Here is a 23709-nt window from a genome sequence, read left to right as displayed (position 1 = left end):
CGCAGGTGCGAGGAGTGGCGCGCGTGCGAATGCGCGGGCGAGTGTGCGTGTGGGTGAGAGCGCAGGGCCAACCCTTGTGGGTGTATGCACAGGCGTGCATGCCGATCAGTGCGCGGTTGAGCGTACGTGCGGGGGTTAGAATGCAGGCAGTGCACAGGTTGAGTTGGGGGCAAGAGTACGAGCGAGTGTGCGGGGTGAGCGTATGAACGAGTGTACAGGCGAGCACGCAGGTGAGCGTGTGAGCATACAGGCGAGCGTGCGTGCGAGCGCACAGGTGAGTGCACACGCGAGCCACCCACCTGCGCGTCGGGCAGCATGACGTCGCGCAGCTGCGTCGCCCCGCGCGGCTCCCCGTTGACGACGCGCACCAGGTGGACGTGGAAGCCGCGGACGGCTCCGTGCTGCCGCCCAGGCGCCGGCGGGCGCCACGACACGCGCACCGCCGTGGCGTTCAGCGGCTCCGATTCCACGCGGCGGGGCGGCCCGCTCGGCACTGATCCCCCAGCGGCAACACGGCACAGCTCAAACCGCGTACGTGCGCACGACCGCCCGATCGCCCCGTGCCCATTCACTCGGGTCGCCGCAATACGGCGATGCTAACGCGGATAGACATCGCACGATGCAAGATCCACGATCATCCGATGTCTAAGAAGGGGTGGCAGTGCCCACACTTTGCCCCTCTGCACGCGACCCACGGTCGACTAACCCAGGCGCTGGGTGGACAGGCGCAGGGCGATTGAGGAACCGTGCTCGATGTTTGAACTGCCACACAAGGGAAAGCGGTGACCCCTGGATTGCAGGTCCGGTGTGCAAACCGTTCCACTTTGGGTTATTGCGTGGCAAGGTCCACAGTGATCGCACTGTGCCTTCAGGAAAACATCTTCGTCTCGCGATTATCGGTGCTCGCTCCATCACCAAGGCAACGTGAGCTTCAGCAGCACTCTTCATTGTAACAGACGATGTTACGATTACCGTGGATCGCACATCGTAGGACACACCGCAGGTACCGCCAGCTCACAGCGACCCGACTAACTTTTACCATCACGGCCGACGGACGACGGCGGCCGTCCCCGGGTTTGCCGAAACCGCGCCGCAGTGCAGCCGGATCCGGCAAAAGAGACTTTCTGCCAGGAGAGTTAGAGTCGCCGAGGAGCCGGACCGGAGAGCAAAGGAAGGACGCCACCGCGAAGGAGTTGGCGGCGGCGGCGTGAGCACCGGACACCGGAAAGCGGAGCAAAAAATAGAAAAAGGGGCCTGGCAATGTGGCGGGAGTCAGAATCACAATCTACATTTACTTATAGGGCTATGTTCAGGAGGAAAACTCGTACGCAGAGTGTTGTTATAGGTTAGAGGTAATGCTCGTACTAGTGGATCATTGGTTACAAATAGATGGAGGGTTGCGACAAGTGGTTGGTTGTCTAAGTTGTTTTGGGGCTATAAGCAGTGGCAGGGCGAGGCAAGCGGCTAATTGGCTAGTTGGTTAGACCAGGGTAATTACCGGTGTGAGTTAGTCGCTTGGGAGTAGGGCCAGCATTTCGTTCATCAGATGGCTAAGCACAGGATTAGTTAGGTCGAGACATTGTTTGGATAGTTGGTTCGAGTTAGTGGCCGTTTGGCTCGTCGGTCAGAGTCAGGGGTAGAGCTGGCGCTCGGAGCCGGTTGGCTAATCGGATCGAACTCGGACCGGGGGCTAGCGCGAGCATTTGACCGACGGGTGTCCTCAGCCCTGACCTCCACCCACAATTTCTCGCCCCTCACCCTGCCCCTCCCCATCGCCACGCATCTCCTTTCCAGTGCGGTGGTCACGTCACCGTGCCGGTTAGTCGGGGGGGGGGGGGTTAAAGAAGGGAGGGTTCAAGGAGACAGCCAAGTCGCCGGCGCTCGCCGGGATGATTCCAGAAAGTCCTCTCGGTTTATTGCTTTTTTTTTGGCCCCTGGGCACGGAATCACACTCGGCAGCGAGCGGCGGCCACGGTGATACACATATATATCAGCTCTCCAAAAAAATGGCACGTGCTCGGTTGTAATGGATTAGTTTATTATTCAATTCATTGAAGAAGAAGGGAGGAAGAGGAGAGACGATGAATTACAGAGACAGAGAGACTTGGAGAGACAGCGAGTTGAGAGAGAGAGCGAGAGAAGGGTTGCGGAAGAACGAGGCGGCACGCAAAGCGTTTTCAGCGCCTCCTTTATTGGCCGATCGCGCAGAGGAGCAACCGGCGGTGCAGCTGTGCAGCGCAGTGCAGGTGTGCAGCACGCTGGGGCGCCAGCACGGCACCACAGGCAGCACACGTGGTTAGGCAGTACAGGCGGTTATAGGCAGTACAGGCGGTTAGGTAGTACAGGTGGTTGGTTATAGGCAGTACAGGCGGTTATAGGCAGGCAGGTCGGTATAGGCAGTACAGGTGGTTATAGGCAGTACAGGTGGGTAGAGGCAGTACAGGTGGGTATAGGCAGTACAGGTGGGTAGAGGCAGTACAGGTGGGAATAGGCAGTACAGGTGGGTAGAGGCAGTACAGGTGGGTATAGGCAGTACAGGTGGGTAGAGGCAGTACAGGTGGGTATAGGCAGTACAGGTGGGTAGAGGCAGTACAGGTGGTTATATGTAGTACAGGTGGGTATGGGCGGTAAGGTGGTTATAGGGAGTACAGGTGGTTATAGGCAGTATAGGTGTGTATGGGCGTTATAGGTGGTTATAGGGAGTACAGGTGCTTATAGGCAGTACAGGTGGGTATGGGCGGTATAGGTGGTTATAGGGAGTACAGGTGGTTATAGGCAGCATAAGCAATACAGGACCTTGGTTAACAGTCAATGGGATTGCTCGAGCATCATTCGGGGCGTCCAAATTGTGTGTACGTGTGCGTTGAGGCCCACTTTGGAGAACGTACGTGGCACGTGGACGGAGCGATGTTGGGGAGAAGAAGAGAGGTGAGACGCATTGAGAAGAGAGACTACGCTAGATGCATTCAGACGACGTACGGGAGGGGATGGGAGGCAGTTTGCATTGGGACGTGAGATCGGAGGTGCATTCAGCAGAGATACACTGGACATCTGTGAAAACTACTGTCAGTGAAAAAGAGCTTTATAGCTCATCGGATTCCTCCGGTACAAATAAATTTCCTGATTCTGAGACTGATCAGGAGGGCAGATACAAGCATGAGAGGTTAGGAGATGGATCCAGAAGGCGAGGCGAAGAGAGGTCGCAAATTATTCAGGAGAGACGCACGCGCGGGCGAGAGTTGTGCGAGAAAAAACGGGAGAGATGTAATCGAAAGAGACGGAGAGATGCGTGGATGAAGCGGGTGGGAAGAGTGCCTAATGCCACTCAACTGCAGGCCACGGAGAGGGAGGGGGGCCTGCATTATGCGATTACAACCCCGACATACCCAGCCCACGTGGTTCCACGGCGGGCCGTGTGAAAAAAAATTCGAGTTCGCTAATTTAACTTCAAAGCCGCAGCGAGCCGCCTTTCACGGCTAAATGTGAGCGACACCGAGGGGGGGATTAAACGAGCTCATGGGCCGGATTTTGGGGGGCCATTCCGCGCAAGTTTGGACAGCGCAGCCTCCCCTGGGTGTTAGTGGCGACTTGATTGTCACGGACGGATCGGTTATCCAAGGGAGGGGCTTAAGAGAAACAACACAATGACGTGCTTCGCAAGTGAGCAGAAGCAGGGACCCCGGCCTACTGTGTTGTTAAGGAGGACACGGAGACTGTGTTGCTAAGGAGGACACGGAGACTGTGTTGCTAAGGAGGACACGGAGACTGTGTTGCTAAGGAGGACACGGAGACTGTGTTGTTAAGGAGGCCACGGAGACTGTGTTGCTAAGGAGGACACGGAGACTGTGTTGTTAAGGAGGACACGGAGACTGTGTTGCTAAGGAGGATACGGAGACTGTGTTGTTAAGGAGGACACGGAGGCTGTGTTGTTAAGGAGGACACGGAGACTGTGTTGCTAAGGAGGATACGGAGACTGTGTTGTTAAGGAGGACACGGAGACTTTGTTGTTAAGGAGGACACGGAGACTGTGTTGCTAAAGAGGATACGGAGACTGCGTTGCTAAGGAGGATACGGAGACTATGTTGCTAAGGAGGACACGGAGACTGTGTTGCTAAGGAGGATACGGAGGCTGTGTTGTTAAGGAGGACACGGAGGCTGTGTTGTTAAGGAGGACACGGAGACTGTGTTGTTAAGGAGGACACGGAGACTGTGTTGCTAAGGAGGACACGGAGACTGTGTTGTTAAGGAGGACACGGAGACTGTGTTGTTAAGGAGGATACGGAGACTGTGTTGTTAAGGAGGACACGGAGACTTTGTTGTTAAGGAGGATACGGAGACTGTGTTGCTAAGGAGGACACGGAGACTGTGTTGTTAAGGAGGACACGGAGACTGTGTTGCTAAGGAGGACACGGAGACTGTGTTGTTAAGGAGGACACGGAGACTGTGTTGTTAAGGAGGACACGGAGATTTTGTTGCTAAGGAGGATACGGAGGCTGTGTTGCTAAGGAGGACACGGAGACTGTGTTGCTAAGGAGGACTCGGAGGCTGTGTTGCTAAGGAGGAAACGGAGGCTGTGTTGCTAAGGAGGACACGGAGACTTTGTTGCTAAGGAGGACACGGAGACTGTGTTGCTAAGGAGGACACGGAGACTGTGTTGCTAAGGAGGACACGGAGACTTTGTTGCTGAGGAGGATACGGAGGCTGTGTTGCTAAGGAGGACACGGAGACTGTGTTGCTAAGGAGGACACGGAGACTTTGTTGCTAAGGAGGACACGGAGACTGTATTGCTAAGGAGGACACGGAGGCTGTGTTGGTAAGGAGGCAACGGAGGCTGTGTTGCTAAGGAGGATACGGAGGCTGTGTTGCTAAGGAAGACACGGAGACTGTGTTGCTAAGGAGGACATGGAGATTGTGTTGTTAAGGAGAATACGGAGACTGTGTTGCTAAGGAGGACACGGAGACTTTGTTGCTAAGGAGGACACGGAGACTGTGTTGCTAAGGAGGATACGGAGACTGTGTTGCTAAGGAGGATACGGAGACTGTGTTGCTAAGGAGGATACGGAGACTATGTTGCTAAGGAGGACACGGAGACTGTGTTGCTAAGGAGGCCATGGAGACTGTGTTGCTAAGGAGGACACGCAGGCTGTGTTGCTAAGGAGGAAACGGAGGCTGTGTTGCTAAGGAGGATACGGAGACTGTGTTGCTAAGGAGGATACGGAGACTGTGTTGCTAAGGAGGATACGGAGGCTGTGTTGCTAAGGAGGACACGGAGACTGTGTTGCTAAGGAGGACACGGAGACTGTGTTGCTAAGGAGGATACGGAGGCTGTGTTACTAAGGAGGACACGGAGACTGTGTTGCTAAGGAGGACACGGAGACTGTGTTGCTAAGGAGGACACGGAGACTGTGTTGCTAAGGAGGACACGGAGACTGTGTTGCTAAGGAGGACACGGAGACTGTTGCTAAGGAGGATACGGAGACTGTGTTGCTAAGGAGGACACGGAGACTGTGTTGCTCAGGAGGACATGGAGACTGTGTTGTTAAGGAGGATACGGAGACTGTGTTGCTAAGGAGGACACGGAGCCTGTGTTGTTAAGGAGGACACGGAGACTGTGTTGTAAAGGAGGACACGGAGACTGTGTTGCTAAGGAGGACACGGAGACTGTGTTGCTAAGGAGGACACGGAGACTGTGTTGCTAAGGAGGACACGGAGACTGTGTTGCTAAGGAGGACACGGAGACTTTGTTGCTAAGGAGGACACGGAGACTTTGTTGCTAAGGAGGACACGGGGACTGTGTTGCTAAGGAGGATACGGAGACTGTGTTGCTAAGGAAGACACGGAGACTGTGTTGCTAAGGAGGCAACGGGTGGCTCAAGGTAAACTCTGGTAACCCCGCCCCCCACACTCAAACCAATTATCGGCGTGGCATTTGATGCAGAAGTTTGTGGTTCGAATCCAAGTGGTCGCCCTGGTGAATGCTGCGGTGTGAATTAACTGCAAAAATACTACTCCTGTGTTACTCCCCGTCTGCCTCACTGCGTACGCTAAATATGCCACGATGTTATTCGCAAGAGAAGGCCATTCTGTGCCGGAGGAATGGTCAAAACTACTTGAAAAATGACTCAGTTGAGATTAAACATAGCAATCATTGCGACCATCCATCCCCCCGCTCCCCCTCCCTCTCCTCCACTGCACACAAAGACTTGGCAGGACCCTCCTGAAAAGGGGATCACGAGACCCGTCGTGGCGAGGACTTCTTCTGGACAATTAATCGGTGCGCGCACAATCAATTCGGTTCAATTAGACCCCAATGCAACGCGGTGAATACGAGACGGCGGCCCCCGAATGAATAACGCCACGAAGGAGTTCCTGAAATGAGCGACCCGCGTGCGGCTACGGAGCCGTAGGTTTTGCTGACCCCCGAGTTAGACGATCCCTGGAGAGAGCGAGCGAGCGAGCGCCCAGCCCGCAGAGTGCGCCGCCGTGGCCGCACGTGTCGCCCTACCACGGGCTTTGCTAGGGGTCAACCTCTCTCTTGCTTCCGGGACATTAGAACAATACATATATGTAAATAATAATCCATGTCTTAAATCACAAAATAATGTTTTGGTCGGTCCAAAAAAATGTATTCCAGCCACCCATCAAAGACGGTGTTCACCCGCCGGCACCTGTGGTTAAGGGAGCTGCTTGTTCTTGTTGTTTAGTTTGTTGTCTTTCCCGCCGCACCTCCGATTAGCACGTTTGGCTACGTACGGTGCGAAAGAAATTCAACGTGCACACACACACAGAGCGCGAGACCGAGAAGCTTGTCAGGTGATAAGACGGTGTCACCGTGAGGGAAGCCGACTGAGAAGGAGGCGGTTAATAAAGAGGTGGTTAATAAGGAGCTGGTTAATAAAGAGGGGGTTAATAAAGATAACATTCTGGCAGAAAGGCGACCGCTCAGCCCCACCCTCCTCCCCCAAAATGCTTACAGTTCTGCAGTGGTTGCAGGGGCCGCTTTCTAATTCCCGGGGCGATGTTTAGGCGACTACGGACCCACGTGCGTGCTCGCAACGAGTGATTGCAATCATCTTCCGGATTGCAATCCGACGCGGCGCGATGAAATAACGTGGAGCGCATTAAACAAACAAATAACCGTGGCTGATAAGGGAAGCGATGGATGGTGGTGATGGCGATGTTGGGGATGGTGGTGACGACGATGTGGAGATGGTGGCGATGGTGGTGGATGCGAGGGAGGTCACCGTGGTAATGATGGAGATGCTGAAGGAAGTTTAGGAGGTGGAGTTCGATGCTGGTGATGGTGGAATCGGTGGTGATAGAGGGAGATGGTGACTGTGGTGATGGAGGTAATTCGTGTGACCACAGTGGTGATGGTGGTGGTGGATGTGAGGAGGACAAACCATTGGTGGTGATGGAAGTGATCACAGCCGTGGTCATTGTGGTGGTGCTGATGATGGTGGTGATGGAAGCCATGATGGTAATGGTTGTGGAGGCGACGGAGATGACGATGGTCATGCCGATGGCGGTTGCGGTGATGGGGAGGAGATCATGGCGACGATCGTGGTGATTGTGGTGATAGTCGCCACGGTAATGGCAGCGATGACTGCGGTGCCAAGAGTCACGACCCTATGCGCTCCGTACCATCCTCATCCGTCCTCACGGTGCAGGCCCGGCTCTCTGGCCCGGCCCCCACGGCGGTGTAGGCCACCACCGTCACGCGGTACTCGGTCCACTTCTGCAGGCCCTGCAGGGTCCACAGGAGCTCGCCGCGGGCGGCCGCGTCGCCCGCGGCCGCCCCCATCTCGACGGCCTCCTCTCGCGTCGCGCCGTCCTGGCCCTGCCCGTCGGGCAGCGCCTGGTAGCGCACGGCGTAGCCCACGATGGGGCCGTTGTGGGCGTGCGCCGGTGGTGGTTGCCAGGAGACCAGCAGCGAGGTGGAGCCCGGGCTCGAGCAGGAGACGTCTTGGGGGGCGGCCGACGGGGCTGGCGACGCGCGGCCGAGGTTCGTTCGAGGTGGACGGTGGACGCGAGACGTGGAAGGAGGATGAGGGATGAGCAGGGGATGGGGATGGCAATGGATAGAGGGCGGGAGGGGGTGGGGGGGCGGCATGGGATGTCAGACGATGGATATAACGGAGCGGGGGATGCGCAAATCATATCTAGCGTTGAAGCCGCGTGACTCCGTGATGGGGGGGACGCCACGGCGGCGTGGTAATTAGCGCGGCGTGTCGCTTTAATTGCCGTGGAATCGCTTCAGGAAGCGCGCGGCAGCCCAGCGCTGACGGCGGGCGCCCGCCGGGACGGCAATTGGCGGCGGAGTGGCCGCGGCGGCGCGGACCCGTTGCCCGTGCCATCGCGGCCGGATTAGTTGGCGTCTCAATCCTCGATCCGCGGGGGCTGCGCGGGCGACCCCCCCCCCCTCCCCTCCGCCTCCCGCCCCTGAGGCGGGGAGAATCGCGGTAGCGACGGCCGCGGGGAGGACGCGGGGGCGACGCGGCGCGAGTGTGCGGTGGCACGAAACAAAGGGAGATGTAATTAAACCGCGGCGTCTAGGCCGCGGCCATTGTCTGGGCGCCACGGGAAGCACGGTGCGATTCGGAGCGGTGCGATAACGCGCGGCCCGCGACGCTGAGCAATCAACTCCGGGAGCGGAGGCGGCCTTCCCCCCTCCATCCCCCCGTTCTCCTCCCGCCTCGACACCCCCACCCCCCCCCCCCCCCCACTCGCTCTTTAATCCCCGTGCAGAGCAGCCGGCGTCGACCACCGCAGCCCTCTTCCTCCTCCTCCGCCCCCCCCCTCGGCCCCCCGCGAGCGAATGGGGAGCAAGAGCAGCATGGCGAGATGGGTTACAGGTCACACTCCTGCGGGACGGTCGCCCTCCCCTCCTCTCGTTAACTTACCCGTCCTGGCTGCCCTCGGGCTGGCCGCCGGCTGTCGCCGCCGCCGCCGCACAGGTAAACCGGAACCACCCCGTACCCGCTCACCGGGGGCAGTGCCAGCCTTGTGTGAAACCGACCGGAATGCCGAATACGCGCCGTCGAATAGCAAGGTAACATAAAACTACGCGCCCAATATATATTTTTTTCTCTCTGCCTCGCGCTCTCTCTCTTCAAAAGGAACAAAACAAAAATCTAACAGAGGTGTAAAGCGGCGGCGTACGCGTCCGAACGATGTGCTGCCCCCCCCCTCCCTCCCCGGCACGGCCAATCGACCTTGGCCTACAGCCGCACAGCGCCGGGCACCGGGAGGACGGCGACCGCGACCGCCACTGCTGCTGCTGAGCAGCGCGGTCGCCCAGGGAGACGAGAGGGATTTACTCGGCTTTTGTTTTTCTGTGAGGAGCAGCAACGGAGTCAGGAAGGGGAGGGAGTGAGCGAGGGAGGGAGTGAGGGAGGAGGCGGCTAGGGCAAGGGGCGGGGGGGGACATTTTCCTGGATAGGGCTTTCAAAATCCCGTTGGCAGGGGGCCACCACATTAACGCACGCACACAGGCTTAGCGTTATATAATAATAACACAAATGTGAGAATTAATGAGGTTTCACCACTTTAGGTGAGCGTGACACTAACAGTTCGAAACAAAGTGTCGTGGCCATGTCGAAAATATTCTATTCTGGTGCCCAATTCGTGGAGCTGAGATCACGCTCCAGATTCAAGGCTGCTGCACACTTTGAACTTTTTGTCCGAGTTCCGATTTCAAGAGCGATATTCCTTCGGCCATTTCATTTTTATTCCCCCCCCCCCGTCGAAAAAAATGTTCGCAACGCCATTTGATCGGCTATGAAAATCCCGTACGCGGTAAGGAAGGGGTCAAACCGTCGCAAGCGTGGACGTTTATATCAGTGGCATTGCCGTGACGGATGGACATCGCTTGGTGGTGGGGCCTCGTGGTGGCACAGGTCGTGTGAAATTGAGTAGCCAGTCGTATGTGGCCCATGGACCTGTAAGGTTCCCCACTCCACGAGGGAGCCAGGGGAGACCCTGGTGAGACCCATGCGAGATCTCGGGGAGACTCTGGGGAGACCCAAGACACACGGAAGGGGATACGTGACAGTATACTAAGTTGATGGCGGAGGAGGGGCGTGGGGGGGGCAGAGAGGGCCGGTGAGGGAGGATTTGAGGGTGCGTGAGACACGGGGGCGGCAGGACCTACTTGAGGGCAGCGTCTGGGCGGTGACGATGGAGGTGGCTGCCCCCAGGCCGTGCTCCGAGCGTGCCGCCAAGCGGAACTGGTAGAGCGTGTTTGGCCGCAGCCCTTCCAGCAGGTACGTCATGCTGGGTTCAAAGGTCACGACCTGCTGCTTGTTCGACGCACGCCGACGATGATCCGGCGACGATTCGGTGGGGAGGAGGCAGATCGTGAAGGTGGGGGTGGGGGGGCGATAAGACAGGGCAGTCACGTACTGTACAAGTAGAAATGTCCGGAGCATTTCCCGCCACGTGTTCCTGATAACTTAGAGACGTTGGATAACTAATCCTCGCAGCGGCTTTTGGCTCGCCATCGAACAAAGACGGTCGACGCATCGCACACTTTCAGATGCGCTTCTGCGGCCATCTGGAACGCTCTACCTTCCGATTTGAGGAAGCCACTGGAGCTACGCACTTTAATGACGCTCGTGAAAGAAGCCACTTGGCCGAGTGGGCACAGACGCACACGCGCGGGGGGTGGGGGATGGGGGTGGCGGGGGATGGGTGGGTGGGGGATGGGGGGGGGACCCACCTCCTTGCTGAGTGGGCCGTCCCGGTAAAGTAGCTCGTACTTGATGATGGAGTCCTGCCGCGGGGGGATCCACGACAGCAGGACGCTGGTGGCCGACTCGGCCTCCGCCTTCAGGTTAATCGGCTGGCTCGGCACTAACGGTGGGGACGGCGAGGAGATGGCGATGACGACGATGATGACGCACGTCAGTACACCACGCAAACACGCGCACGCGTATCGATGGCGTACGGAGATTTTTATTTTGGTGGGGGGAATTGTTTTGCTAGCAAAAGTTAGATATAGTTTTGCCCAAATTGTGCTTGCAATGCGTAGGTTTGTATTTATTAGGGATCAGTGTGAGATTAAATTTTATGAGGTGTCGTGTTTTCCTATTTTTAATGCCCAATTTCAGACTTCATGTGATTTCTGGATTTTAATTATAACGTTCATTGTTTACGCACTAACGACTTTGTGAAATGTTTTACATTAATGAATTTACTCGATTTTTTTACAAAATCGTTACAACAGTGAAATGGTAAGTGTCATGTAAACGTGTTAATGTTGTATTAATGAAAGCTAAATTTTCGTCACGTGACATTAATGAAGGGACATCACTTCTTGTGAAGTGAAACTTTCAGATCAGGCCAAACCTTTGTATTTAATCTTGGCCCGATTGAAACATTTTTTACTTAATCTGAAAATCTCGTATATATGAAAGTTTAAACTAAATGCACGAATACATAAACATCGTACGTATTTCAGTAAACACAAGAGCTGGATGGCACAAACCTTTTTATCCAGGCCCTACAAATTCGCATTGAGCGGTCTTCCACCATAATTCAAAGTAACTCATCATATCTGAGCACAAAATTGACCACGTTATAATTTGCAAAGCTTTCATTACCCTAATATTAACGGTATCTGAATTGAAAAGGGCGTCAATAATCATTCATGATTCATTTTACAATTTCACGTTTTAGAAAAATCTCATAAATGGCCCACGACATAAGTCGGGGGATGTGTGGATGGCGCCCTCCTACCCCCCGCCCCTCCTCCCCCCCGCCCCTCCTCCCCCCCCATCCCCAATAAATCGGCCGAACTGATTGATCGTGGGATTTATAAAACATAGCAGGGGGAGGGGGGGCTCACGGAGGTGTGATGCGTTAGCCAAGCGCGCGAGGAGCGGGCGGGCATCGATAACGTCGATCGTCAAGCCAGGTCACACGGGGTCATTGCGCATTCACACTGGGTCATGTGACTTACTAACGGCCCCCCCCTCAAGCTCCCCCCCCCCCGACCTGCCCCCCACCCCCCCCACCACCACCCCTTGATCAATGCGGCACCGCCGCAGACTGTGTACGAGCGAGAGGTCGCGTTGAGGAACGGAAAATAATCTCCGTCCCGTGGAATGCACAAACGGACGTCTTGCACCTGCAGAAGAGGGGTCAAGCAACATGAGGGGGACAAGGAGGTGGAGGATGAGCAGAGGAAGGGAGAGAGGGGAGGACGAACGACCAGGAGGAGAAGGAAAGGCTAGAGATGTTGGAGGAGGAAGAGCAGAGCAGCAGGAGAAGAGAGTGTGAGGAAGGAGAGGAGGTAGAGGAGTTTGGGAAAGAGCAGACGAAGGAGGAAGGAGGAGGGAGGAGGAGAGAGTGAGCGAGGGAGAGACAAGGAGGACCCTCACCTCCCTGCTGCGTCTTGACGTGCAGCTCCGGGGAGTGCGGCCCGTCGCCCACCGACGTGAACGCGAGCACGCGCACCGTGTAGTCGGCTTGTGGCGTGAGGCTGCCGATGGTGGTGAGCAGGCTGTCCTCCAGGTTGTGCTTGAGCCACGCGCTCACGGGCTGCCCGCGCTCAGTCGTGTAGTAGACGCGGTAGCCGCGGATCTGCCCGTTGGGCTCCTCGGGCTCCTCCCACGTCACCAGCATGGTGGTGGCGCTGAGCATGCGCGCCTGCACGTTGCGCGGCGGGCTCGACGGCGCCTGCTCGCTCGTGCGCGTCAGCACCGCGTCGCTCTGCGAGCCGCGCCCGATGTTGTTGACGGCCGCCACCAGGAACTCGTACTCGGAGTAGGGGCCCAGCCCGCCCACCGTGTAGCGCGTCGTCGCCACGCCGTCGATCTCCTGGTAGTGCCCGCGGCCGTCCGGCGCGCCGCCGCCGCCGCCGGTGACGGGCCGGTAGCGCAGCACGTAGTAGGTGATGGGCTCGGCGTTGCCCGAGTCCCACGTGAGCGTCACGCTCGTCGCCGTCGTCTCGGTCACCACCGGCATTGACGGAGGCCGGGGCAGCGCTAGGGGAGCGAGCAGAGGGGTCAGGCGTGGAGCACCAACGGCGGCGTCGTCATCGTCGCCGTCGTTCGTAAGCGATTATTTTGTTGGGGTTAGGCCGCGACGGAATGCTCCGGCCGCACTTGCGTCCTAAGACCCGCGACCGCGCCACTCCACAACCACGACCCACGCCACATCACGGCAACGCCGCGTCGCACGCCGCGCGACACCCGCGCGACTCCGTGGCCGCAACGCACCTTTGACGGTGACCTGCGCGGTGGCCTCGACGACCCCGAGCGAGGACATGGCGACGCAGGTGTAGTTGGCGCTCTCGCGCACGTTGCTCAGCTCCAGGACGTTGCGCCCGATGGGCATCTCCTCCTCGGGGGTCAGGTCCTCGCCCCCCGACATCCACTTGACGTAGGGCATGGGCGACCCCACGGCCACGCAGGACACGTTCACACTGCCACCCGGCATGATCTCCTGACTCTTGGGCGGAATCGAGAACCGCGGAGGAACGTGCCTCACTGGAATGGGGGGGGGGGGGGAGCGGGGGGGGGGCGGTGGGTGGGGGCCGTGTGAAGGGGGTTTTCGGGGGAGGGGGGGGGGCACGAGTTGAAGGTGGGGGGTGGGGGGTAGGTTTACGGGAAGGGGAGAGGGGAGGGCGTGGGGGGCGGGGCAGTAGGCAGTGCCGTGATATCCATGCAATTGGCGGGGCGCCGCTTGGGGCCCCCCACGGTTCACTGATGCGAGTGCACGCGCGCGCGATATGCAATATACGTATGTGTATACGGCGGAAGCGTATACAGATATGTACGCGGGCGCATATGCGGCGGGCGCGCACGCGCACTGCAGTGGCACCGCCGATCGCGATGTAAATCGGTGGTCGCGTCGGCTCCGTCGCCTCGGCGATCCGGAGGTGCGGTCGCATCGAGGTTGGCAAGTTACATCCGAAATTGGACCGTTTCGGTACTGTATTGTCGGGTAAACGTACAGAACTCGTAAAGGGCTGATTTTTTTTTCATTATAATTTTTCAAGTTAGCTTCGGAAATCAGAAATTCTTACGGGACCAACACTTTCGCTCGTTACGTTACAGATAAATATTACGAGAAGATTGCCCCCCACTGTGGCAGGTGTATAATCGATGTCGTGGAAAAAGAGTAACGGGACCCCCCCCCCGCCGCCCCACCCCACCCCCCTCCCCGACCCCCCAGTTCCTCCTGTCATCACGATCACAGGAGACACCACACGCTATCGTAGGCACTGCCTCGTCACTTCCATAACCGGCACGTCTTCAACGATTATTGTGGGCAAATAATGGATCCATTGATTCTGTCGCGGTTTCACCCTAGAGGTATCGGTTACGTAGTTTTTGTTGTTGTCGTCGTCGTAATTTTCAATCCAATATTGACTTCGGTGGGAGACTTCCCGGTGCCATCATTTGTGGGGGATCCTGTGACCTCCCACCCCCCCCCCCGACCACGCGGCCCCCACCCCCCCTCCCTCTTGCACTACCATCGAGGGCTACCCAATCAATTGATCCGTTATTGTGCGCGATGAATCGTTGAAGCTGAAGAAAACATTTCCCAGCGGGCGAACTTGAGACTGCTGGCATGCAGAGGGGGGGACCGGAAGGACAGAGAGGAAAGGAAGTCGTAGGAGGAACAAAGAGAGATGGTCCATGCACATCGTCATGATGAGGGGGGGGGGCGGTAGGGGTAGGTGGGTGGGGGAGGAAAGTGGGGGGGGGTTTGGCAGGGTCGGAGCGGGGGTCGGGGGGGGCGCTGGGCTCCTGGGGTAAGAAAGATTCGGAACGCAAAACGAAAAGACGCGGGAAACGATGGGAAGCAATCGCTGGGTCGATGTGAGTGAATGTGAATCCCCCACATTGTCACATCACTGCTGGAGTCGGGTAACAGGGGGACGGGGGGGGGGGTTGGGCTGGAGGGGCGAGGGGAGTCGTGGGGAGGGGGGGGGGGGACTGGCAACCACAGCCGCTCCGTCCTGAGTGACATTTCCCTCTCCTCGAGAGACGCCCCAGCCCGGGCGGCAGATTTCGTGCCGCGAGGGGCACGCGAGACGGCGAAGGTCATGGGGGATGAGGGGAGGATGGAGGAGGAGTGGTGGTGGGGGGGGGGGGGGGAGCCGAGACCGCGAAAGGAGGGACGACTGCAGATTGAACAAGGCCGCTTGCTCGCTTTGCGGCCGCTCGTCTCCACCGTCGTGTTCATCCCACGCGGGAACGCGAGGCCGCTTCCCAATTTGTGGAGCCAGATTTGCCGCCGTGGGGGGGGGGGGGGGGGGACATGGAGTTGAAAAATTAAAAGATTCCAGATTCCCTCTGGCATTCCCGTGGTCACGGGCGTCTCGTCGTCGCTTTTCGAATGCCGTGAATTTTCGGCGGGGAAAATTGTATTCTTTATTTCCTCGAGGCTCAGCTCAACGTTGCGGAATCGAACCGCGTCCCCCTAAGATGACAAATTAAACTGAAATAAAAAAATGTAAACGCCAAATTTGAAATCTCTATTTGGCGTGTATCGACACGCAGGTGCGTTAGGTAATTTGTCTCCATAATTTAACGCGAGCTGCCATTAATGGGGGGGGGCAGGGGTGGTGGTGGGGGAAGAGGTGGGTGGGATGGGTGGCGGGTGGGGGGGCGTTAGAGGTCAGGGTTATGGATCCACGTGCGGAGTTGCCGCCAAATTCTGCCGCTCGGGAAGGGCGCTCCTCCCGGGGACGATGCCATCGAGGAACGGAACATTTGGGAAAGAGGGGGAACAAACGAGAGGGTTTTTTGGAAAAAGGCGGTGGGGGGGGGGGGGGGGAGTTGGGGCGAGGGGGGGGGCTAGGAGCTGGGTTTGGGGGCGGGGGGGGGGGAGCAGCAGTGGGAGGACCGAGGAAGCAAGGGGAGCAGCAGGCAGGGATCACCGTTCCGCTTCCCGCTGGGGGGGACAGATAGCGCAAGCATTCAGCACGAGACAGAAGCAGCGGCAGCAGCAGCAGCAGCGGCGGTAGGAACATGCACGGCCTCGCGCACAAGGTCGCGAACGTCCGCTAGATCGATGCCTCCGCATCTCATTCATTACCCGCGATTCTACGCCGAGCGGATTTGATAGGATCGGCTGATTTATCCGCTGTGGATTTGCGTCCTTTGTTTTTTGTGTTTTTTTTTTGCGTGAGAATTGTGGGCCGTTTATCACGACGGACGTCATCGCGAGGGTGGGACGAGGACAGAGGAGCTCCGTGCCGGCGGGAGACCGTCGCTAGTACCCCCAAAACGCGGTGAACGATAGCCGCGCGAAATTACCGCGCCGTCCTACGGAACACCTTCCGGAGCCCTCGGCACCTATCAAATACCACGGTGTCTATCAAATAGCATGACAACTATCGAATACTTTGGAATCTATAAAATATGAGTTCTAACATTGAACTTGACACACGTAAGAGCCTTTGACAGACATCATGGCATCCGACAGCCATCAAATATTACGTCTATCAAATACTTATGGAAGATATCACATCCCACGGTGTATTTTGAAAGCGATACCGTCCATCAAATCCAAAGATACCTATCCAATACCACGGCGGCCTATCTGATACCGTAGTATTTACGCTTCATAAGTAGTGTCCTTGTAATGGGCCACGTGGCCTGATGGCGGATGGAGCGGCTCGTAATCGGAAGGATTACGAATTCAAATCCTGGTTTGGGGGGCGGGGGTGACTTTGCCCATCATCATCCCTTTGCGGCTGCTAAAATAACTATCACTTTACGGTGAAGGCAGTGGTGGTTGTCTTATTAAGAGACTCGGTCCCACCATAGGAATATGAAAGTGCCTGATATGCTCGTTCGAGCAGGAAATGTGCGTTTTTCGACGAGGAAAGTCAATCCCCGCGGGTGTCTGTCGTACGGGCGTTCGCCGCGTCTTTGGCACGGAGATCATGGCTGTGACGTCGCTCCCCCGTGCAGCGTTCACACACACACACACAGCAGCCACAGCAGCAGAAACAAGCAGCAGCAGCAGCCAGGGTCCCAGAAGATCTGGCACCCTCAAGAGTCCAAGACCCTCAACAATCTGGTTCTCGTCGACAGCCAGGTCAAACAAGGCTCTCGGAAATCAGATTCTCAGAATCCAGTGACCTGGTATTCAAGGACCCAGATTCAAAGACTAGGATCTTAAGATCTTAGGTGGCCACTTTTTTTTCCACTGCCGCCACCGAGCTGAGCCAGCGCGCAGGGGGACTTTCGCGGTACGTGGCGGCTGTCACGCCGAGCCAGAAACAAAACTCCGGCCTCACCGGAAGACGTCCGAGTCTGGCTCGCTGCCAAGCAGGGCCAGGGGGCGGGGGGCTGCGGACGTGTCCGTTGCGTGCGACGCCGGTCGGTAACAACTCAACCGCGGCGTCACCGCCTCGTCTACACGCGTGATATCGATGGCATCTGCTGGCTCGGTATGGCCCCGGCGTGGCTCGGTTGGGCAATGGAAAAACTGGACTCGGAAACCAGAATCTGAGTCCCCAGGCTTTCAGTGAGTCAGTTCGTCAGAAAATCCCGGCTTCGAATGACCTGGCTGTGAAGGAGCAGCCTGTCAGACAGAAGGCATCATGGGCCGTGGAAGTGTGGTGTGAGGGGGGTCTGCAGGCACGAGGAGGTGGGGGGGGGGGAACTACGATAGGAGGGGGGGGGGCAACACGATAGGAGGGGCGAGGGGCTGCAGGCGCGGCAAGCAAAACGTGATTCACGGCGACCGGAGGGCTCCGACTCGACAGGTCAGGAAAAAAACAACAACCACAACAACTACAACAACAACAACAACTACAACAACTAAGATCACAAGTGGCTGTTGAAACGATCCCACGCGATGGAGGAGGAGGAGGGCTGTCACGAGCACGCGGTTGATGAAAGGGGGCAGCAACATGGCAGTGGTGGTGGGGAGAGGCGGGGCGGTGATGCCCGTCCCAGGGATGTGCACGCACGCACGGGCAGACTTTTAAAAGCACTCCGTCTGTGAATTATAATCTCCGGGGTTCTCGCGAATCTCGCCCGGGGCCGACACCAGTCGAGATGTTTTTTTTTCTTCCAGCGGCGCGGCCAATGTGGGCTAAGCGTGGCGAATCCCTGAACCCGTGCGACGGCTCGTTACTATCCCTCGGCCGCTCTGCAGCAGCGCCGTCCACTCGACGCGTGTTTCACGTTTTACGCGCCGGCGCTGGCCCGGCGCAAGATGCCTCGCGTCACGGTGGTCGTTACGGCCACAGTTATGTACCCGGCAAACCCTGTGTGCCGTGCACATTTTTTTTTCTCTCTCCCCACCATACAATCCCAACTGTGAAAGAACAAAAATAATTTAGTGGGCACGATATTTTTTTTCGGGAGATTAAATTTGGACGGAAAACCCAACCCCGCCACATCCCAACAATAATATATTTTTTTGCTGTCGCCACCAACGATTGTGACAGCGCCACCCACGTGACACGCGTGGCACGTGGGTGGCGCTGGGGCTGCACGCGGGTGCCCGTGCGTGGGGTGCACGTTCCCCCTTGGAGCGCTCGATGAAAAGTTGAAAGAGACGAGGTGGGTAGAGGGTTCAAGACGGCAAGGTGAGAGAGCGGGGATGTGGGAGCGCAAGCAGGGGATGTGTCCGGACGGTAGGCAGGGAGCAGATGCGCAGCTGTGGCAGCAGCAGCAGCGGCGGCAGCAGCGTCACGCTCGCCAGGAGTCGACGCGCCACCAGAGACACCGGAGAAACCCGTCCACCCCGCAGCTCCGACGGCGACGGACGAGGCCATGAATTAATGACGCGCGGCTTGATCACAGAGTCACGACAATTGCTTCGTGTTTAACAGAGCAACTGTTCCATTACCTATTAATGGGAGCTGCCAAACAAGGAGGCTGTTTATGCCGCCAGGCACGGCAAGCAGCGCTTATTGCGCACGCATTACAAATTAGCGCCGCTTTGTATATTTAAATAGCGAGTAAAAAAAATACAACTATATATAAAAGAGCTTCATTCAACTCGCTCAAGTAATAATCATAAAGTGTAGCTCCTCCGCGGACCGGGGCTGGTGGGCAGCTGCGTAGCGGATTCGGTGCGGGCGCTCTCGCCAAGTAAGACAAAGGTGGGGTGGTGGAGTGGGGGGGGGCGGTGGTGGGGGGGGGGGGGTCCAGCCACCTTGCCCCCCCCCCCTCGCCACCCCCCTCTCCCCCGTAAGTCATCGTGAGACGAGTCGACCTCGTTAGCGCGTGAATTAGCGTCGGGTCTCAATCGCCGAGGCCACGTTGGTGCAAAGCGAGGAGGAGGCTCGGATGCAGCGGTGGGGGGAGGCGACGGGGGGAGGGGGTGGACGAACACGCGCACACACACACACACGGTATGTGCACCACGTACGTACGGCATGCGCACGAACAGCACCGGGCGGGCTCATGCACGTACAACAGTGCGGTGGTGGCCACAGGCAAGGCGAACAGGCGCACGAGACTACCGCTAGGCGACTTGGGCGGGTAAGTAAGCGATAGCGCTCACCGTGTGGGTAAGGTGAGTGGGGTGAGTGGGTGGGTGTGCGCGCGTGTGTGGGTAGCGCAGGGTAAGGGAATGGGGGGCAGCTGGGGGGGGGGGGGGCAGGGGTAGTGGAGTGGGTACCTCGACTCTTTGAGGGTGTGGCACTTTAGTGTGCCTGTTTGTTTGTCTACGTGGCTCGTGTGTTTCTCTCTCTCTCTCTCACGGCGTTGTTGTGACGGAGGGGGAAGGAAAACAAAGATTAGGGTGAAACACACCAACCTGGTCGCAGCTCTGGGGGGGTTGTGAGTGTTGTTGAGTGATGGTGGTGGGGGGAGGGAGGCAGTAGGGGGGGGGGGGGAGACGGGGCCGGGAAGATTGAATGCGCAACGAAACGAAAATGACGGAAGGGCAAGGAAGAGAAGAAATAAAAAGAGGAGAGAGGAAAACAAAGAAAGAAAGAAAGAGAGGGGAAACAACAGAGAGAGTAAAACAGGCCGATAACAGGGCACATCGCACGTGGGGGCCACGCCGGCACGGCCCTCACAGCCAGGCCTGGCCGGCCGGCTCCACACGGCTACGACATCATCAACAACATCATCATCATCACCGTCACCATCATCGACATTATCACAACCGTCACCATCGTCATCATCATCATCATCCTCGCGTGCGCTCGTGGTTTTCGGGCCGTCCGGCATCCTGCTCCGCGTGCTGGCAGCTTTCTTCAGGAACGGAAATGCGCGGAGCAAACCGTTGGACGCGGTTGGTAACTGGGTGGGGGGCACGGTGGGTGGGGGGCACGGTGGGTGGGGGGCACGGTGGGTGGGGGGCACGGTGGGTGGGGGGCACGGTGGGTGGGGGGCGCGTGGAGCAACGCGATAACGCAACGCATAGACAGACGCTTCGTACAGTAACAGCCCTGGAGACCCCTACAGAGTGGGTTACCCCCTCTCTCCTCTCTGCACATTCGGTGAGCCGTGCAGACGGGGGTTGGCACCGGCGGCGATGGTTGGAGACTGTTGTACAATTTTGATTTAAAGCTTTCGTGACTGCAGGGATTCATATTATTGGTTCTTTCGGTAAAGTCACGTATAACGGAAACAACAAAATAAAAAAAATAAAACAATAAAATTCTCACGACGTTTCGACTGCAACACAAGCAATCATCATCAGGTGTGAAAACCACAGCAAGAAAATTTGAAAAAAGTGGCGGTTTTTTTTCTTGCTGTGGTTTTCACACCCGATGATGATTGCTTGTGTTGCAGTCGAAACGTCGTGAGAATTTTATTGTTTTATATTTTTTATTACTTTATTGTTTCCCTTATACGTGACTTTACCGAAATAACCAAGAATATGTTGTACAATTGTTGAACTTCTTTCGCACCCCACGTCGCCAACTGTGCTAATTGGAGGCACGGTGATGGTGGTGATGGTGATGGTGGTGATGGTGGTGGTGATGGCGGCGTGGGGGACAGGAGTAGAGAGGGCACCAAAATGAGAGGCGCAGGCAAAGTCGGCCTAATGGGAATGTCTCATTACTCGTCATTTTGCACGAAGCCGGTTAGCCGTACTGTGAACAATGAATGGACAGGAACGCACGTCCACACAGAGCCTAATAAGGGCAACTCGAGCCATTTGGTCCAAATGGGCAGCCTGGAATTGCAATCCTGGACTTCAAATCCAGAGATTGCCAGTTTGATTACATCTCACGGCAAGGTAGTTAAACCAATAAGGCAAGTTTTTTTTTCATTTCGTGGAAGAAAAAAAACCAGCAATGTTGTCGAACTTATAATGACGGGGCCTCCTTCTTATCGCGCAGCTGCGGCGGCGCCCCTCTGATAATGTCGGGAGGGAGCGCCGAAGGTTTGCGGGACGTCAGAACGCACCTCCAGCGCTGTCTGGGGCTGTTATGGTTGCAGATGTTTCGCGCCGCCTCTAAAGGAGTGGGGCGATCGTCGTGGAGGTGGGGGGGGTGCTATCGGAGCGGGGATGATCGCGATGTCTCCCCGCGCCGTACCCGTCCCCCCCACCCCCACGCGTCTCCAATTTAAACATTTCGGGCAGAGGCGATTAAAAAAAAACCCCTAAATAAACCAGCATCGCAAATTCCATTCCGCATCACTTGAGATACCTCTGAGCAGAAACACAGCAGAGCTCCGTTCACACGTGCGATTTCGCCTCAACGAACGCACAGGCAGAGATCCCCCGCATAGTCGCCACAGGCTGGCGGGGCAAGTGCTGCTGTCGGGGCAAGTGCTGCTGGCGAGTATCACCTATGAAGGCCGGCACGGCGCAACGAGGCCGCGGCGTGCCCACAGCACGACGCCCGGCCGCCGTTGCTTCCCCAGTGCTGATAATTACCGCACTGGGTAATACTTTAAGGGGAGGCCGAAGACCGCTTCAGATAAACGCATCACTGATGCTGGTCGGAGGAAAGAATTGCACCTTCGATCTGTCCACGGATAGAACACTTGATGATGGTAACGTTAGCCACGGCTGGGAATTAAACTTTGGACGTCTGCTACATGATGAAATTCGCTGCACACACACACCGATACACACACACTTTCACCCACCCAACCATTAATCCCAGAAACCTCGTCTCTCTTTGTTAACTGACCCTTGCGATGGAGAACAAAAAGAAGAGTACAGTGTTACGCCGTCATCATTAACTTTTATGCATCTCCTCTCAAAACCAACGAGGGCACAAACCCAGTGTGGTGCCCTCACCACCACCAACCACCTCCTCCTCCACCGACACACCGCCACCGCTCTTCCCCATCGCTCAAATGACGACGCCGGCGGGCGGTCGCGAGCGGAATCGGAAGTGCGCGGGCGCGGTCGGTCACGGAAAACCCGCGCCTCGTTTTACAAACACCGCGGCCTGCCTGGCCCGCGACCCCCTAAACCGCACCGGCGAGTGGCCCCGCGGACGCCGCCGGCCGGCAGGGCGAACGAAGCTGGCAGGTCAAGCTCAAGGCCAAAGTGTTGAATTTTCTCGCGCAGCAAAGCGGCGGATCTCTCCGGACGCCCGCGCTCTCTGCTTGCTAGAGCCGGCGGTGCGGTGGTTTGGCGGAGGTGGGGGTAAGGTGGAGACGGTGGGGATGGCGGGGTGGGCGGGGGGGGGTTTGCTGCCTTCAGCGGCTGCACCGAATACATTTAATTGGCTCGGCTCTTTGTTATATTTTGCGGCCAGCACTGTGAGCGCGAATGGCGGCGGGGGGGGGGGGAGAAAGGCAGCCATGCATTTTTCATCGTTGGTAGATCACGGTCGAGGAGCGCTAGCACAATGCTGGGCTCGCCACTCGTCGCCCGATTTTCTTGAGGGTGGGGTGGCGGTGGCGGTGGGGGAGTTACGCAGCGCGTGCACGGCAGACAACGGGAGACCCTGCAGGAGATCGTCTTAAGGAAGATCGCGGGCAGCGAAGGGGAGACCTCGGAGCGTCGAGGAAATTCGGGGGAGAGACGGGCCGGCCGCATCCGCATCCGCGCGCCGCCACCGCCGCCACCGCCCTCCCCGCGTGGCTAACGCAGCCCCCGGGGGGCTGCGTTGGCCGCGCGTCTCTCCGAGCGGCGATCGGGGAAACTGAACGCGAGGGCTCCCGGCGCGTGCTTCGTTCGCGACAAACGCGCGCGGGGCTCTCGCTCCGTTCTGTGCCCTCCTCCACCAGCTGCCTGCGCAGTGCCCCCCCCCCCCCCAAGTCCCATTTCATCCATCTACTCCATGCTGTCCCACACCTTAATCCACTCCATGCTGTCCGCCGTCAACTCTGATCTCCATGCTGTCATTGGCTCTGTGCTGCCCTGTGTCTTATAGTTGTTCCACGCTACCCCATGCTATTTATCATTCCCATGCTGTCCCATGCTGCCCTATGCCACGTGTGAGCGCAACGCTGTCCCCGCACCCCCCCGTGATGCCCAACGTGCCTTGGCGAGCTGCACGCGTGACAGCGAGTCGGCACGCCGGGGGGTGGGGCGCCTCATTAGGCACTCTAAGAGATGTGTGTCTGTGTGTTTGAGATGTGTGTGTGTTTGAGATGTGTGTGTGTGTGTTTGAGATGTGTGTGTGTGTTTGAGATGTGTGTCTGTGTGTTTGTGTTTGAGATGTGTGTGTTTGTGTTTGAGATGTGTGTGTGTGTGTGTTTGAGATGTGTGTGTGTGTGTGTTTGAGATGTGTGTGTGTGTGTGTTTGAGATGTGTGTGTGTGTTTGTGTGTGTTTGAGATGTGTGTGTGTGTGTTTGAGA

At 57.3% G+C, this 23709-nt stretch overlaps 1 protein-coding gene across 30 annotated transcripts in view; it reads right to left on the bottom strand.

The window, feature by feature from the left end:
* The window catches only part of PTPRD (protein tyrosine phosphatase receptor type D), a 226045-nt gene that overhangs the window by 36603 nt on the left and 165733 nt on the right, over window positions 1-23709 (bottom strand). For 9 of the 30 annotated variants that reach the window (XM_032970552.2, XM_032970560.2, XM_032970556.2 and 6 more), the window contains 7 exons: window positions 19744-19755; window positions 13224-13493; window positions 12384-12989; window positions 10721-10854; window positions 10154-10298; window positions 7645-7986; window positions 300-493 (listed from right to left, as the gene is read on the bottom strand). In XM_032970552.2, the coding sequence (XP_032826443.1) occupies window positions 300-493; window positions 7645-7986; window positions 10154-10298; window positions 10721-10854; window positions 12384-12989; window positions 13224-13493; window positions 19744-19755 (1703 nt within the window). The other 21 variants (XM_032970566.2, XM_032970573.2, XM_032970567.2 and 18 more) reach the window with 5 other exon arrangements.

This window comes from Petromyzon marinus, chromosome 44 (assembly GCF_048934315.1).
Source record: "Petromyzon marinus isolate PM22_M1 ecotype Great Lakes invasive population chromosome 44, UKy_Petmar_22M1.pri1.0, whole genome shotgun sequence".
Taxonomy (NCBI): Eukaryota; Metazoa; Chordata; class Hyperoartia; order Petromyzontiformes; family Petromyzontidae; genus Petromyzon; species Petromyzon marinus.
The sequence above is the reverse complement of the archived record's forward strand: the minus strand, read 5'-3'. Positions and strand labels throughout refer to the sequence as shown.